Consider the following 15618-nt stretch of genomic DNA (forward strand, 5'->3'; position numbering starts at 1 on the left):
CTCGCCAGGCGAATCGCGTGCGTGCACTGCGGCTTTGAGGACAAGTCAATCGTCCAAAGGCGCAGGTGCGCATTCAAGCCATCGCCGGTCAGTAGCACATGGGGTGCGGCCACGCCAACGCCCTCCCCTCCGCCACTCATGCTTTCCATTCCTCCACTCCCACCGCGCGGCAGCCAACTCAGCGACACAACGGCTGCCGAGTCGCCGGTACCGTCTCCGTACGGTGCCTCTCCTGGCGCACTGCCATACGCCTGAAACCGGATGTCCGGCTCCGGAGTCAGAGGTTGTATTAGCGCAGGATCGAGCTGCTCCGAAGTCAGGGCCCAGACGTATACAAAACCGTGAGCGTCTCCGGCCGACAGCATGTCACCCGATGGCGAAAACGCCACCGACGTCATGACGGCGCCGTCAGCGCTGCGCGCCGCCGCCACCGGCGCAGAGTACTCCGGGGCCGCCGCCACGTCCGCCGTGGGCGGCACATTGATCAGGTGCACAGTGGGACCCGCCGCGACGGCGAGCACAAAGTCATAGGTTGGGTGCCAGGCGAGGCGCGCAGGCGGGTGGGCTGACGGGCCTGACGTCGGAATGGGTAGCTCGTGACGTGCCAGGATTTCATCTCGTACTGTGTCCTCACCGTCGGCATCCTCCTCATACACTTTCCGCACGTGCACCTGAGAAATGCGAGGGGAAACACATGCAGTTGTGTAAACACGATCAACTACTGATGGCGAGAGCTGCAGCGGTAGTGTTGAGACAGGGTGTGCCTTGCGCGTGCGTTTGCGCAAAAGCACGAAGAGCAACTGAGGCGTTACGACAACCCAAGCGGCACTGCTTTGCCGCAGGCGCTATTAGCCACTGCAAGAGTACAGGTATAGAGTACAGGGTATAGGGGAGGGTACCCGGGCCGGTTGCTGCTTGCACAAAACGGTGTAGCATTCTCGCTGTGTGGGCAATAGTAACGGTTCCAGCAGGGCCACAGGACACTTCTGCGATGTGTCGCGCCTACTACATTCACTGGATCTAATCACCTTTGGGAAGCTCGCAGGTTCCTTTCTACTCAAATGGACATCACCGAAATGGACAGCACCACATGCACACGTAGTACCAGAGCGCACACGCTTTCTTCATCACTTGATGCATTTGATTACGTATTCGCAGACTATCCACCTTGCAGTCTTTCCCGCGCGTAGCGCCGTTCCCTTGCTTTACAAGGTACATTTGGGAACAGGACCCATACGCATGCGCCCACACACGCGCACACGTGATATTAGGAGGCCCACCTGACCCGTCGTATCTACAGATGCAAGCAAACAGCGCTCGGAGTCATGTCGGAAGAAGCGCAGATCGGTGACAGGCGCGGCATGGTCCTTCAGCAGCGTTCGAGCGCCGGTGTGTCGATTGAGGATGCGAATCTGCCCACCCTTGAGCCCATAGCAAATGTAGTTCGCGTCCACGGCCACGGAATTGCCATGGCGGCGGCAAATCTCCGAGGGATAATTGGCAATCTTGGACACCTGCGGCCAGCCGACGGGCAGGCGTGCTGGCGGGTGAGCGGCCCCGAGATGCCATCGGTGGGTCCCGCGCGCCCATTGTCGACGACCCATGTTTCTGCCAACGGGGCCCCTAAGCTCCATCTGGGTCATCGACTAATTGCCCAGGACCTCAAGCCATGTTCCTTGGTGTAATAGGCAAACCTATCAATTCGCCCGGCACATCAATGTTAGCGCATACAAGCGCGTTATGCTGGTTGCCGTACCCAGGACCCTCACGAACGCTCTGGCGTTGACTAAGGGACCGGGTGGGGAGTCGGAGTCTGTGGCTGCATGGGCGCCGTCGTGACCGAATGCGTCCAGAGGAGGTCAAGAATCCTGTCCATAGGCGGATAGGGCCGGCAAGCTAAACCATTCCAGGCATCCACCAGCGGGAAGAAGCCGAGCTGCAAAATAATTGCCCCCATTCCTCCCAAGCAGTGGCCAAGCCCGGTTTTCTAACGCTGTAACCCACCACGAGCGCAGACGCAGACTCAGGTTTAATTCGGTCGACCTCCACAACTTCATGGAGAGGAGATATGGGGGTACCGTGAGGCTGAGGGTGTTTCTTCTCAGGCAACCCCCCAGATGAGAGCGCGGCTGCAAGTGCGGCTGCCGCCTGACTGTGGGGGGCTGCAATGCGCCCAGGGGCGGCCGTAACCGGAGCTGCGCTTGGCGCCTGACCTGCTGGAGCCACTGCCTGGGCGGGCTGCGCGCCTACGTCCGCTGACGGGACCTGTTGAGGGAAAGACTCCATAGCGTTATCACAGAGCAAGAAGATATCAGTTAGCCCACTCCGAGAAACACGCAGGCCCCCAAAAACGCGTCAATAGAAATGCCAGTCCAAGATCTGGACTCATCACAAGGTGAATCTCACCGCGTGCGCCCCTGCCTGTTTCAGCCATCCCATAAGTTCAAATCCTGGGGCCATTGGTCAGCGGGGGCCTGCTCGGCCCCTCGTTAGCTGCAAGCTAGCACTAGTTCCTTGACTGGAACGCTTGAGTTTAAAAAAATAAACAGATAAACCTCCTCACTTACGAGTTAATAATATACAAGGTCTTCGTGCAAGCCAATTAGTTTTCCTTGTCGCTTTCGTACGGCCGTAACGAAGTGTGTTTTCATCCTCTTGTGCTTTAGCCAGCATGATTTTAATTATACTTTAGAACTGTTACCATCTACTAGCTGGCACTCCAGCTGTAAACCCTGGCTCGTCTGCTTAATTCGTGCTCTACCCCCGCCAAAATGTATCCAGGGTCCGTCCCAAGCGGAATAGTTCGCGATCAGGAATATGCTCCTCTGCTCTTTTCAGTTCAGCCGCTTGATCAAGCGACTCCGCGTGCGGCGACGCCGCTGCGAGCTGACAGCAGTTTAAGTACGCAGCGGCGGTCGCTAACACAGACGCCAGGCTCCATGGCGACTGACGCCACGCCGCCTCCGCCACCGCCAATCCTTCGACTTGCAGAGGATGTCGTCATGGGTAGGACCTGGATTCAGAGTGCAGGCTTTTTCTTGTGTCAGTTGTGGCTAGGGTGTGGCTCAGGCACACGGAAAGGTGGACCACCGGCATGCACGTGAGGGGGATACACTAAAGTGTGCACACCAGGCGTGCGTCTGCAGGGCTGCCGTTAATTATCCTAGCAGGCACATAACAATTCGGGCAATCCATCCTTGTCTGCCGTATTTCTTACTTGGTAGAAGTCTCGGTCAATAGTGGTGAACTTCTTCCTGTGCCATATACCCCAACCCTTCCTCACAGACGACCCTGGTAGCATAGACAGGGGTGTCACGCCTCCAGGCCGACAAACACCACAGCAGCCGCCCATTTCCGTGACGACCACGCCTCCACCGGTGCAACCGCCCACGGCCGGAGTCCTGACCTTCGAGCAGCAGCAACCGGCATACGACGACGTCTGGGTGACTGTGTTTGGGTTCACGCAGCAAGACGTGCCGCTGGTGCTGCGTGAGCTTCATAACTGCGGCGACATTATCAGTTGGGGCTTCGGCGAGCGCGAAGCCAATTTCATTCACGTGCAGTACCAGAACAAGTACGGCGCGCAGCGGGCTTTGATTCGAAACGGAGAACAGCTTACCAGCTCGCTCATCATTGGCGTGAAGCCCTTGGACCCCAGGCACCGGCAGCAGGTCGCATCACTCCAGGAAGGGCCTGACGGACCCGCGCAGGCGTACCGACCAAAGCTGGTCCCGGAGCGGCCGTACCGAGTGGAGATGGTGACGGGACAGCGAATACCGCAGCAAAACCGGTCCGTGCTTACTCGCATGTACGAGTTCGTGCTGGGAGTTTGATGGCGGTGATGTGATATGAGGGTTAACTCAATGCCGGTAACATTATGGGTTTGTCTGGAGGAGCAACACGTGCTGAATGCTGCACGTAAAGGACATAGTCGACGCAACGCGTGGCAACGGTGTCTGGTGTTGGTTGCGTATCGGTTGATTGGCCGTGACGCCGTACTTAAGGCTCCAACCGACTGCCAGTCTCGCCCACCTGTCCGGACCTGTGCATGACACGCATTGTGTCGTGACATTGTCACAGTCTGTGCGTGTGTATCTTAGAAATTGCGCCGCGAGCAGAAGCATAAGCGAATGACTGGGAAGGCGGAGCAGGGGTGTGTGTTACGCCATCATGTCTGGACCTACTACTACTGGACCTGACGCTAGCGAAGGGCGGATGCCATGCCCTACCTCCACCAAAGCACTACCTGTGTGTGCATCTGCCGGATGGGGTGTACATAGGTCATAGGCCAGAGATGAAGAGCAATCCCCGCAGCAGCGGATTTTGTTTGCACAGCACGGTTAGGTCGTGGAAAGGCACAAGAAGGGGAGGTTGGGTACAGTGGATTAGCCGACCTAGTTGCCCGGGAAGGTCTGGGTAGAACTTTCAGGAAGTAGCTGAATTAAGGCGCTTGGCCAAGTACGGCAAGGCCGCAATGGAAGGGAGCCAGGAGGCGCTGGGCAGACGCTCTGCATAGACGCGAGGTTCCTGCAGCGATGTGCGTGCAGTAGGCATTATCCTTGCCGGACCGTCGTTTTTGCCGAGTTACAAAGGAGACACGTCTGATTGTTATCTTATTAGCAACCATGACCGCAACAAACAACGAGGAGCGAATGACGTTGTTTCTTACAAGCCGGCTCATTTGCGTAGCTAGCAACTCGGCCCAAGCCGGTATATGGGAGAACCGCTCATTTCGACAGGCCAAGAAACACCACAAGCCGCAGCTTCTTAATCAGTCCCAGGATGCGGGGACTGGCCCTTACCTTCACCCCAGACACCACCATCTGTACACAACCATGCACTTCAAGAGCAAAAGCATAGATCACAGCCAAGGCATCGCAACAAGGACAGAGCATGAGATTTGCGCGCCCCATTGGTACGAGGCGCCCAAAGTTAGAGTTGTTTAAAGTGACGATGAACCAACATAAAAGAGAGATGGCCACGCTGCTAAGCAAGTGGAATTCACTAGAGCTTAACCGTTATTAAATTCGATGGGGATCCATTGGCATGCCCTAGTAGCGCAGCATTCCAGTTCCATCATAACACAAAACCCAAGTTGTCCTGCAAAGCCCAAGTAACTTTTTCCCTGCCTTCCCCCAGCGAAGCGTTCTACGTAGCCTCGATTGTCCTTCCAAATCCATGCCCGCCAAAGTCCATGCTCGCACAGGTCGTGTACAAACCCCATGGCCCACGCAAATTACCGCGTGTCATCTTCAGGTTCTGTGCGCAGACAATTTTTTAAGCACACTGATACACCACCTGGCGCGTGCCAACAGTTAAGACATGTTCTGCGTGACTAGCGGCCCCGTGCGGTATCCTTATGCACCGCTGCCCATCCCCTTCATCTCTCTAGGCATGCCATGGAGCCGTGCCGTCCCTGTGGCAGTTTCGCAATTCAAGTACCGCTGAGCCAAGCCGCAAGCTGCCAGACCCTGTCCCAGCTGCACAGCCTGCGCTGCGGCGCCGGCCTCTTGCCAACTACTTGAGCCACGTTTGTCACCGCGTCACTGCTACTGTGGCTGTCGCCACTACGAGCCGCAGCCGTAACATCGCTGTCTTGATGCGGCTGCCATCCTTTATATGCAACCCAGATCCGCTGCCGTTGCTAATGACAATGACACCAGACGCCCCTTGAACCGGTGCCTCTGCAGCCAGACCGCAACATCTAGCCATGCCAACTGCTGCGGCTGCCGAGCGATGCTGCAGAGCTAAAGCCCAATAACTTTCCATGTACGGATCGTGTTGTCCGCGCTGGCCGATGCCATGATCGACTGGTCGGGAGCGATTGCCACGGCTAGCACCTCGTCCGAGTGGCTTGACTTGCCAAAGGAGTCCGGCTGGATGGTGTGGAAGCAGGAGCCCGTGCTGATGCGCCATAGCTTGATTGTCTTGTCTACAGCCAAGCAAACAATTAGACCACCAATCAGGTATCGCAGCCGAGATCGGTGTAAGGGCGGTAATCTAGCTTTCTTGCGCAGGTCGACACCGGACCGTAGTGGTCGTCAGAGACCCCAACGTGTGGAGAGAACGGTGTGCCCCTCACTAAATCATAACCCAAACGCTTTTAAATTAATTTTCAGAGTTTCATCCTAACGCGCGTGGGTGTGGCTCACCCGGTGCCATCTAAGAGAGCCCACCCGGGGTTTGAACATGCTCGCCGCAGCACCGCGTGCTCGCTTACCTTCACCCCCGCTGAAGAACGTGTCTCCGTCGGGTGCTGTACATACGCAGTGCACCTTGCCCTGGTGGCCCGTGAACGTGTGCAGCACCTCCCCGGTCTCCACATCCCAGCACTACAAGTGGAAGCAAAACGAAGAAATCGTTTACACACGCGAGGCGCTTTAGAGGAAGTGTACTGCAGGCCGATCCAAGGCTGTTTCAGGGCTGTATACAGGCAAACCAATCAGCCACAGCATCGCTAGGAAACTTGACTATAATGACGAATGAATGCCATCTCTGGGCTCTTCCCTGGAGCCTGGATCGTGTTAAGGAGTGGAAAGCGCTGTCGCACAGCAGTGGAGATCCACCTGGCCATGACTTACCTTGATGGTTTCGTCCCACCCAGCGCTCAGAAGCTTTTTCCCGTCGGGTGTGAATGCGACGCCGACGACGTGGCTGGTATGCCCTATGAGCGTGTCCTTCAGTTCTCCCGTCGCCAACTCCCACACCTAACATTTTCAAGATGCGCCGCGAGCAACCGCATTATTTTAGGGCCACGAAATTTTTAAGGTTCGTTGCGCCAAGTCATTCTTGGTTGTGAAATGCCCAGTAGACACGAACCAAGGTCAAAAATGCCAGAAAAACAAAACGCATTGATGAGGTTCCAGACCAGCAAGGACAGAATGATGGAAGCTGCGGAAATTAGAAGTGCCCAGGCTTCGCCGACTTTGTCACTCCGGTTTCGGCCAGCTGTCACGGTCGCCAATGCCTGCCTTGGAATGAAACCCCCGGCGATCTGCCCTGGCATCTTGGTTTGAAGAGTCCTCCCACGCACCTTGACTGTCTTGTCGGCGGACGCAGTGGCTATTAATTTGCCGTCCGGGCTCAGTACGACGCTGTAGACAGTGCTTGTGTGCGCCTTAACAGTCTTCTGCAAGTTGCCCTTCATAATCTCCCAGACCCGTATCGTCTCGTCATGACTGCATGTGATAATCTTCTGGCTGTCCTTGGACACACATACGCCGTACACTGGAGCCGCGTGACCTGAGCAAGGGATCCCAAGGGGTAACTAAAATTCCAGCATCCAAGCGCTCGATTTCTGCGCTGGTAAGCTCAGCGCCCGCGTCACCCACCATCACGCAGCCCGCACCGTTGTGCTACATAATAAATTATCTTAAGCAGCATACCTTCGAGGGTCATCCGAAGGATGCCTCTGAGCAGGTCCCACTCAATGATAGTCCTGCGGAATGGGAAAGACCCAATCACGTCCTGTAGCAGCGGGGCTGACACGCTGTTGGTGCGAACTCTATAAGCGGTACCTAATTTGGTACCGCAACGCAACAATATGGTATAAGTTTGTTTACCTGTCTTTTGAAACGCTGAACAAGATGGTGCCCGAGCCGATGAAGTTGAGAGCGTGCACCTTTGCGTTATGCCCAGTAAAAATGGTTCGCAAGTTTCCCGACTGCACGTCCCACATGCGAACAGTGTTGTCATCGCTACCAGAAGCTAAAAGAAATGAGTCCGGCGAGAAGCACAAGCTGGTTACGGCGTCCGCGTGGCCCTTCAATGTGTGCTTCTTCTCAACCTGTATAGATAATTGAGAAATGCATGGCCCATGGATGATCGCAGAAAGCCATAAGTGCCCATGCGCGGGGCATTCCCAATACGTTCCGCAGAACGGAACCTGGTGTACAGGCCTCTCGGCAGAGTTTTTAACGTCTCCCAAAGAAGTGCATCTCACCCGCACAATTTTAGGAATGTGCTGCGGCAGCGGCTCCTTGGGCATTTGCAGCCCTAAAGTCGCCCCACGAGACGCCCTTAAGGCCCCGTTGCCGGTCATTGACACTTCACTGGGCGCTACCTCGGCGGACATTTCCATTAGTTGGTGACCTAGAAGTAACACGTTTGCCGTTTACAAGGCCCTAAGAGGCCAGCACACCAGGGCAGGCCATACAACAAGTTGCTCAAACTAAAGTCCTTCGAATTTACAGCACGGCAGGCCAGGTTAGCGGTAAAGCAAGTCACCTATGCGGTCATGTAAACACGAGGAGCGTGGAAGTCTAACCCAAAGGGCAAACGACGAGTGGAGCAGACTGTACGGCGCTGCGACCGTACCGCGCAAATGTGTCACCGCACGGAAGGTGCCTAAGATACGGTTGATGCACCACACGCACAAGAAGAAACCCATCAGCGGGGGCTTTCTATCAGATCTAGGTTATGCCTACCTAGACGATAAGCAGCGACATTTCCATGCCAGCGGCGCTACTCCTGGCCTATGCAAGTGAGCCGTTCAGCAGCATATATATATTGGAAAACTATTGATATAATGGCATTAGCGACATAGTTTCAGGGGTCCTGTTCATGAAGGTAGTCGAAAAGAGCCCAGGCTTGCTGGACAAGGGGTGTAGAACGCACCAGCCGCTGATAATCTGTGGGGGGCTTGCAGAACCTGGGAACATACGGAGGAGCAATCTGTGTATTCCATCGGCGAAAACGAGCTTTTGATTATCCCGGCTGAGAGCAAGTTAACCGGGGTAATGCTGCTAAAGGGATGGGGCGAAAGAGGGTTTTAACAACAGCACCTCATAGGAGGAAGGAGTGGAAGGCTAAGCAAGCAAGGAAACAACGTTGAGTAAGAGCCTTTGGTGACCCCGGTTTTGCAGGTAAGGAAGCTGCGCACCGATCAGCTATCCCGCTCTAAATGATGGGCAACTTGATGCAGCCACTTTCGAACCAGAACATAGTTGCAGTCTAAATTACTTGTCAAGATTCAGCAACTAGTGTAACCCCTGGTTGGGACTTATGAGGACTTCCCGACAGAACTGGCTAAATAGGTGATTACCGTTTTTAAGGCCAGGAAGAGCTCCAGCCCCTGAATGCAACGGCTTCTAACAGGCAGTTACCGAGCCACTTCACAGATAGGCAGCAATAGCCTGACGTGGCCAAGTCCTACCAATGACTTCACCACCACGGTGTGTTTGCTGACACCGCTGCAACCTCTTCCATCGTTCCCAGATTCACCTCCCGCCGCCGCCGCGCACTTGTCGCCGTTCAATCGTATGAACGAAGCAAGCGCTCTTCTAAACGAACCAAGCTTTCGTATGGACAAACCTCTTCTTATGAATGAGCCAGCTGGGGCAATTCAAGGATACAGAGCTGTTGTTGCACAGCCATTCTGAACGAGCCCATAATCCTGGTTAAGATCCAGCAGAAAAGCTCTTTTGTGCGCGCAGTGGCAACTCTGTCCAAGGCGACCGCACTCGTGAGCTTTGCGCGGGAAGTTGACTTAAACCTTAACCTGAATGGACGCTGTTAAAACAGGATCGCCAGTGCAAGTTGTTCCACGCTTGCATGTCTACAAATAGTCTGCGCAGTGTACATGAGGTCGATATGTCTTTGGTTATCTTCTATATACGCCCATTCTCAGCGCACGTGTGTGCGCAATCGCGCTCGGGAATCGTAGCCTTTAAGAGGGCTCCCACGTAATGCAAGCACGCCTCCCAAACGCACACAAACACTTGACTCATCGCCACTCTCCGCAAACCACACATCTCCAAAAACACCTCACAACACATCTTTATTCAACTCTCAAAACGCTCACAGGCGGGCATCAATCTTAGACATCCGAGCACCTAAACAATCTTCGATCTTCGGTCGCTCGCACTTCCAAATAGACCGTCTCAGCAACCCAGCTGCAATTGTACAGTGCAACCCTTAACCCCCCCTGAAAGCCCCACACTGCCACATGGAAAAAAACAGCCACAAAACGTTCTCCCCAGTATCATGGACTCAATAATTATCATTGTTGCTGCCCTTGCTGTTGTTGCTGCAGAGCAGCTTGCCATGCCGCAACCCGCTCCTGCATTGCCTGCAGTGTTCCAAAGGGAAACATGGTTTGCGGACTGCGGACTGCGGATGTGCACGGACTGCACGGACCATGGATCCTGAACCACGCAATCATCAAGATCACCGCAGCCGCCATTCCTCCTTCCCTCCTACCCATCCAGGCCGCCTCAACCAAACACGCAGCGCCACTTCCCAGTCCCTTGTCCCCTGCGACCCGCAATATCCACCCTGCAACCACGCCCTGCCCCAGCACCCTGCATGACGGGACATCTAATATGCACAGCCCAACAGCAGCCTCGCGGAGACCCGCGGCAACCCACCTTAAGCTTGGCCTCCGTAGCCGCCTGCTTCTCAACCTGTACCTCAGCTTTCTTCCTCCTGGGATGGGGAAGGAGGATGGGGCATGGCACGAAAGGGAAGGAGCGCGCATGAAAGCGCATGAAAGGAAAGGACCTGGAAGTGTCAAGGTGAAAGGGGACAGCAGCACCTTGGCAACAGAGCATAATGTGCAATCACGCCGTGTATGATGTGTGAAACAGGGGGGTGTATCTTCGCCCGTGGCAGCTACCCTGCGAAACCCTGCCTTCCCCGGTATTTCGGGGCACCCTCATCCAGTCACCCTAGTCAACTTCTCAGTGGATCGCTCAGGTTCCGCACCCACCACCAACATCCAACGGAATCTGCCGGGTCGACAGCGGCCCAACTCCGTTCCTGGTCGGCTCGCAGGTTGACTTTATCCCAGGTCACCACCGTCCATCAACTAGGGGCGCAATGCCTTCCACCATCGGAAGGACTTTTGACCCTAACGGGTATCGATCCCGGGATCTCCCGGGGGCAATGGTCGCGCCTTACCAGTGGTGCCAAACCCTTATATGTGTATGTATGCATGCGTGTATGTATGCGTGTATGTACGTATGTGCGTTACACCAGGACTCTCAAGTACAAGGACGCATCCATTTGTCGCGCTGAGGACGGTTCGTAGAGCAGCTGATTACTGCAGCTGTTATCAAGCCACACGCTTACTTGGCCTCCTCAAGCCGTGCAGCGATGCTGGCGGCGTCCTCCTCCCCCGTTGCCGCCACCACCGCTGCGGCCCGCACCGCCGGTGACTCCGCTTCAGCGCTGAACTTCCGCGTGGCGAAGGGGATTGCGGTTACGGTTGCGGGCGCGCCGGCCACGGCCACTCGAACACCTGGAAGCAGGGGGACCGCGGCCCGTAGTAGGGCCCCCATTGTATGCAAGTCAAAGAAGCTACTGCCGGCATCCAAAGCATAGGAGCCCCAGGCAAGGATGCAGCTGCCCTAAGTAGCTCCGGAACCCGTAGGTGAGAAGGCGTGAGGGGGACGCTTGCGGAGGGGCTTGCCTTTGGGTGTTAACCCGTTGCTTTCCCGACTCCCATTGCTCCACAAACGAACAAACATACGCACGTACGTACACATACGCACACAGTACATGGCCGCGGTCATCAGCTAGTCATCAACCGGTCCCCTGGACACCGCAAGAACACGCACACCACTCCCTTCATGTGGCCCCAACACGTGATGGATGAAAACACGCGTCGTCATGACGGCGTTTCATGACTCCTCACGTAGGCGGCATCGGAACACAATGCGCCGCGTTGCGTTCCCACCTTTCCTCGCTTCCCCCGCTTCTCGCGGCCCAGCAAGTCAAGGATTACCTACACACGCGCTGCACCGCACCTTCCAGCTCAATTTGCGTGCCCTCCAGTCGGCTCCTTAGGTAGCCCACTCCCACCCATTCCCCGTCCGCGTCCTGGCACGTACTCGTCACAACGCCAACCTGCCGTACACAAGGGCACGTCGTACATATACGATGCCGGTGGCTTAGGGACCTAACGGCCAAACGGCCTTGGCGAAACGGGCATCCTTACAGCAAATTGCAAAGCAGCCCCCAGAAATTTGCATTGCTTGCTGCCGTCGTTGGCGCCGGCAGCGCCGGCGGCAACGGCATGCGCTGCATCCCACGTACCGCCCAAACCACCGCACTTGCGAGATGATGATGACGACGACGACTCCGTTACGCTTTTCAGCGCGCGGTTCAGTGCGCACCTTGCTTAGTTCGCTGTAGATCTCCGCCCCTGGCGAGGTGGGTCCACTGAGTCTCAGTCCCCACAGCTGCCGGTTAACTCCATCACGTAAGTGCAGCTTGGCCAAGGTTTCCTGCCGTACAGACATAAACACACAGCAGTTACTACCACTTCAATGTTTGATTGACTACTTTCTTCGCAGCAAGTTGCTTGCGAGCCATCTTCTGCATTTCCTTCCCGCGACTCAGTCCACCGATACATACATACATACATTTTTCGACATTAGGTCGACCATGGCTTCGAGTATTAGAATTAGCTGGGAGTGTCATTTCCAATTCAATACGCGCCATATCCCGGGCGGGTGCGCCAATTAAGCTATAGAGTTCTGGCGTCCCGTATGCGCAGCTGTCGATGGACGTCGGCTGTCTGTCCTGTGGCACTGCGCGCTGCTGCCTACACTGTGTTTTATTAAATGCAGTATAAATTCGGAGAGAGAGGCGGAAATGCGCTTGTGCGCGTTTGAAAGTGGGCTGACTTTGATCCGAGCTCGCGGCTCGGCGCTTGCACACCGTTGCTTCCATCAACCAGAAAGAAATTAATTGGTGGGTTGCGTAAGCATATTTTGGCAGGAATACGCACCCCAAACCATCGTCGACCTAGAAGGTTAACCTAAGGGTGCATATATGGGGCGGAGGACTAAGGGCGGCTCTTAAGCATGGGGACCCGGGCGCCTGCCAGGCGGTTAGACAGGTGGACAGAGAACGTGAGCAAGGACAACCTGGGAGGGCACGGACCAACACCAGGAGCCATAAGTAGATACACTGACCACCAGGCACGTGTTGCTGCTCCATCAGCATGCGCCCGAACTTTTCTCTCGGCCCCTTACTCTTGCACGCACACACGCACATACATACGCACACCTGCCCAATATAACAGCCCTTGTTGAGGGATACGGCGCCGTACAGACCGGCCTCCAGTGGACTGTATGCCTCGGTGAGCTCGGACCCACGGGTCGGTCGCCCCGCCACGATGCGAGCCGCCTCCCAGTCATCCGTGCCCATGGGGATAGCGCCCTGCGGGCGGGTAAGGACAAAAACATGGGGTTGGGAGGAGGGCGCCCTAATGGAAGAATAAGAGGACAAATCGATCCTATACGTACTTTAAGTAGCGGATAGGGATGATGTGTGCATGTAGTAGTTGAAAGGGTGGGTGGCCCGGGGGGCTGGGGCTGCAGCACATTGGTACCGCGGAATGGAGGGGTGCTTGATTGCCAGGAAGAAGACAGACAGACAGACAGGGAAGACCATTCAGGAAGCAGTCTCGGAGACAATCAAAACAAAGAAGCAGCGCAGATTGCGCGAAGAACAAAACGAGGAAAAACAAACGAGAACAAAACCCATGAGGAGGAAAGAATGCGGAGGCGAGAGGAAGGGGGGAGCGGGGTGGGCTATCTTTTGCTTTGGCAACGCACCTTGGCAGCAAAGGCTGCATACAGGTCCCCGGCCACCGCCTCATCCGCCACCAATGTGTATCCGGGCACAGAAAGGCCCAAACCGCTCACAGCAGCCACGAACACAGGTTTACCTCGGAAGCCCACAAGCACATGGCGACCCGGAGGGCCGCTCAATACACCCGACAACACGTCCTGACCGACCAGGGCGTGAACGGGTTGGAGTTTTAGAGTTTTTTGCGCGTGTGAGCTGGATAACAGAAAAAAGATATGCGCGCTCTGAAAAGGCGGGTGCGGGGTTAGGGTTAGGGTAACCAGATGCAGGCGGCTGGATGAGCAAGACAGAGCAAACAGTCAATCAAGTGATTGTGAAGGGGAATACTACGAAAACGGACAGGCGCTCTTCCTCTGCTTCCTCCTCTACCTCTTCGTTCTTCCGCAGTCTCTCGCTCTCTTCCCAAGGCCCTTTTTGCCCCGTCCTCCCCCGCCCGCATTTGACCTCTTGCTCTTTGCATTTGTTTTCCCCCTCCTCCTCCTCCTCCCCCTCCTCCTCCACCACTCCACTCACCGGCGCCAGCTCCCGCAGCACCACCTCCGCCTCCGGACCCAACACAGCGATTTGGCCAGTGCGACTCGAAATGTCGTGAACCTGCAGCATTGCAGCCGTTGGAAATGCTTTTGACACCCAAACAATCCCACGAAAAAGCGGCTATCCTGAACAGCAATGATTGAATGCTGAGCAGTGTGGCCTCACGTGAGGCTGCCTAGGGTCGCGCTTTGCGTTGGCGAACGTGCGACACGGCGACACGGTCTCATATAGCGATGCTTGACGCACGTATTAATGAAAAGGATTGCACAATGACTCAAGACTTCGTGGCTTAAAGCCCCGGTACACAGTACCAACAGTCCATGAAAGGGGGGGAAAGGTGGTACTGGGCCCCCAAAAAAGCTCAGTCGTGACCGGCCGTGGAAGCAAAACCAAAAGCCGCAGCCTTCACCCCGACATGGCGTCCGCATCATCAGCGCCTCCTTCCGGCTGCGTTTTTTGCGCATCCATTGCGCCGACCACCCAGCCACCTACGTGTGCCCAGCCTGCCTTTCCTCTCACCATAACATTATCACCCCTGAATATGACCTTGTCCAGTCTGGCAGCCAGTGCCTCCCCCCCTTCCCTGGAGTCCACCAGCAGCAGTATAGAGCTGGGCAGCACCAGGGCGGTGGCTAGGTCCAGGCAGCGAGCTGTGGAGGTGACGAATGTCTGAAGGGAAACAGGCGATGGGGGGACAGGGCTTGGTCGATCTTTCTGCAGATCGTTACAGACTCTCAACCCAGGCTAGTCCGTACACGTACAAGGACAACAGCCAGAACTCCTGATGGTCACCTAACGCCAACTGGGCCCCCACACCGCTCACTAATGACCCCCCAACCCCTCTCACCTACCCCTTATCCCAATTTTTCAAAATCCTTCGTCCCCAAACCCCTTCCAACCCCCTTCCACACCGACCTGGCCATTGTTCCAAATGTACTACACCTCATCCGACGGCCCCCAGCACACACAGAGACCTATCGATTGTACTTACTTCTCGCGACTCCGTTCCTTAGAATAGACCAACCACGTACCGTATCGGCGCACTGTCCTGGCTGCAGCCTCTGAAAGTCCGCCGTACTCTGGTTGTGTAGCAGCGCCGTACGGTCCTCTCCTGTCACCCTCAGTCGTCCCCAGTGACTCTGATCCACTAACACCAGCCCAGTCTCCAGTGCCTGCAGCGCCTGACGCTTGCGGCCAAATGTAGCAGCCAGACCAGAGTCCTGCGCAGCGATGGGGAAGGGGTTTTGAGAAAAAGGGATTGAATCCGTCCATGGATTAGATTTGTGATTTGGGTTTTGACAATTTTTGACGCGATTCGATTTGGGTTTCGATAATTTCGCTCAAACTGATATTATATGTTGAACACTTGGCTCAAACTTATATGGGTTTTGTTCTGCAAGTATAAGCAACGGTAAACAGCGAGGTCAGCAAAAGGAGAGGACCTCAAGACACATGCTCGAGCCCAAGGCAAGAGCCACTAACGAA

The 15618-nt window shown here is 55.6% G+C and overlaps 4 protein-coding genes across 4 annotated transcripts in view; 1 reads left to right on the top strand and 3 right to left on the bottom strand.

Annotated features, from left to right (window-relative positions):
* Positions 1–1280: 1280 nt before the first annotated feature.
* Positions 1281–2460, bottom strand: VOLCADRAFT_117149 (uncharacterized protein; the record flags this gene model as incomplete). The annotated part of the gene is made up of 4 exons (XM_002949289.1): positions 1281–1514; positions 2005–2162; positions 2214–2265; positions 2407–2460. Coding segments are annotated over 4 exons (498 nt in total), but the record flags the coding sequence as incomplete, so codon positions are not given.
* Positions 2461–3431: 971 nt separating this feature from the next.
* VOLCADRAFT_59188 (uncharacterized protein) lies at positions 3432–3833 on the top strand (the record flags this gene model as incomplete). Its single annotated transcript, XM_002949168.1, has 1 exon — positions 3432–3833. A coding segment is annotated over one exon (402 nt), but the record flags the coding sequence as incomplete, so codon positions are not given.
* Positions 3834–4567: 734 nt separating this feature from the next.
* On the bottom strand, positions 4568–8133 carry VOLCADRAFT_104273 (uncharacterized protein). Its single transcript, XM_002949290.1, has 7 exons — positions 7943–8133; positions 7563–7786; positions 7386–7438; positions 7034–7242; positions 6582–6707; positions 6221–6332; positions 4568–5932 (listed from the first exon to the last, which is right to left on the bottom strand). Exons 1-7 carry the CDS (start codon positions 8078–8080, stop codon positions 5748–5750), a joined length of 1047 nt encoding a protein of 348 aa, XP_002949336.1. The 5' UTR covers positions 8081–8133; the 3' UTR covers positions 4568–5747.
* Positions 8134–10000: 1867 nt separating this feature from the next.
* VOLCADRAFT_89696 (uncharacterized protein) overlaps positions 10001–15618 on the bottom strand; it is a gene marked incomplete at both ends in the record, with an annotated part of 6313 nt that continues 695 nt past the window's right edge. Inside the window, 10 exons of the mRNA XM_002949291.1 lie at positions 10001–10069; positions 10368–10425; positions 11071–11239; positions 11748–11847; positions 12117–12227; positions 13015–13167; positions 13566–13739; positions 14113–14193; positions 14653–14802; positions 15165–15353. Coding sequence (XP_002949337.1) covers positions 10001–10069; positions 10368–10425; positions 11071–11239; positions 11748–11847; positions 12117–12227; positions 13015–13167; positions 13566–13739; positions 14113–14193; positions 14653–14802; positions 15165–15353 — 1254 coding nt within the window. The remainder of the gene's footprint in view (positions 10070–10367; positions 10426–11070; positions 11240–11747; positions 11848–12116; positions 12228–13014; positions 13168–13565; positions 13740–14112; positions 14194–14652; positions 14803–15164; positions 15354–15618) is intronic.

Source organism: Volvox carteri (genome assembly GCF_000143455.1).
Source record: "Volvox carteri f. nagariensis unplaced genomic scaffold VOLCAscaffold_13, whole genome shotgun sequence".
Classification (NCBI taxonomy): Eukaryota; Viridiplantae; Chlorophyta; class Chlorophyceae; order Chlamydomonadales; family Volvocaceae; genus Volvox; species Volvox carteri.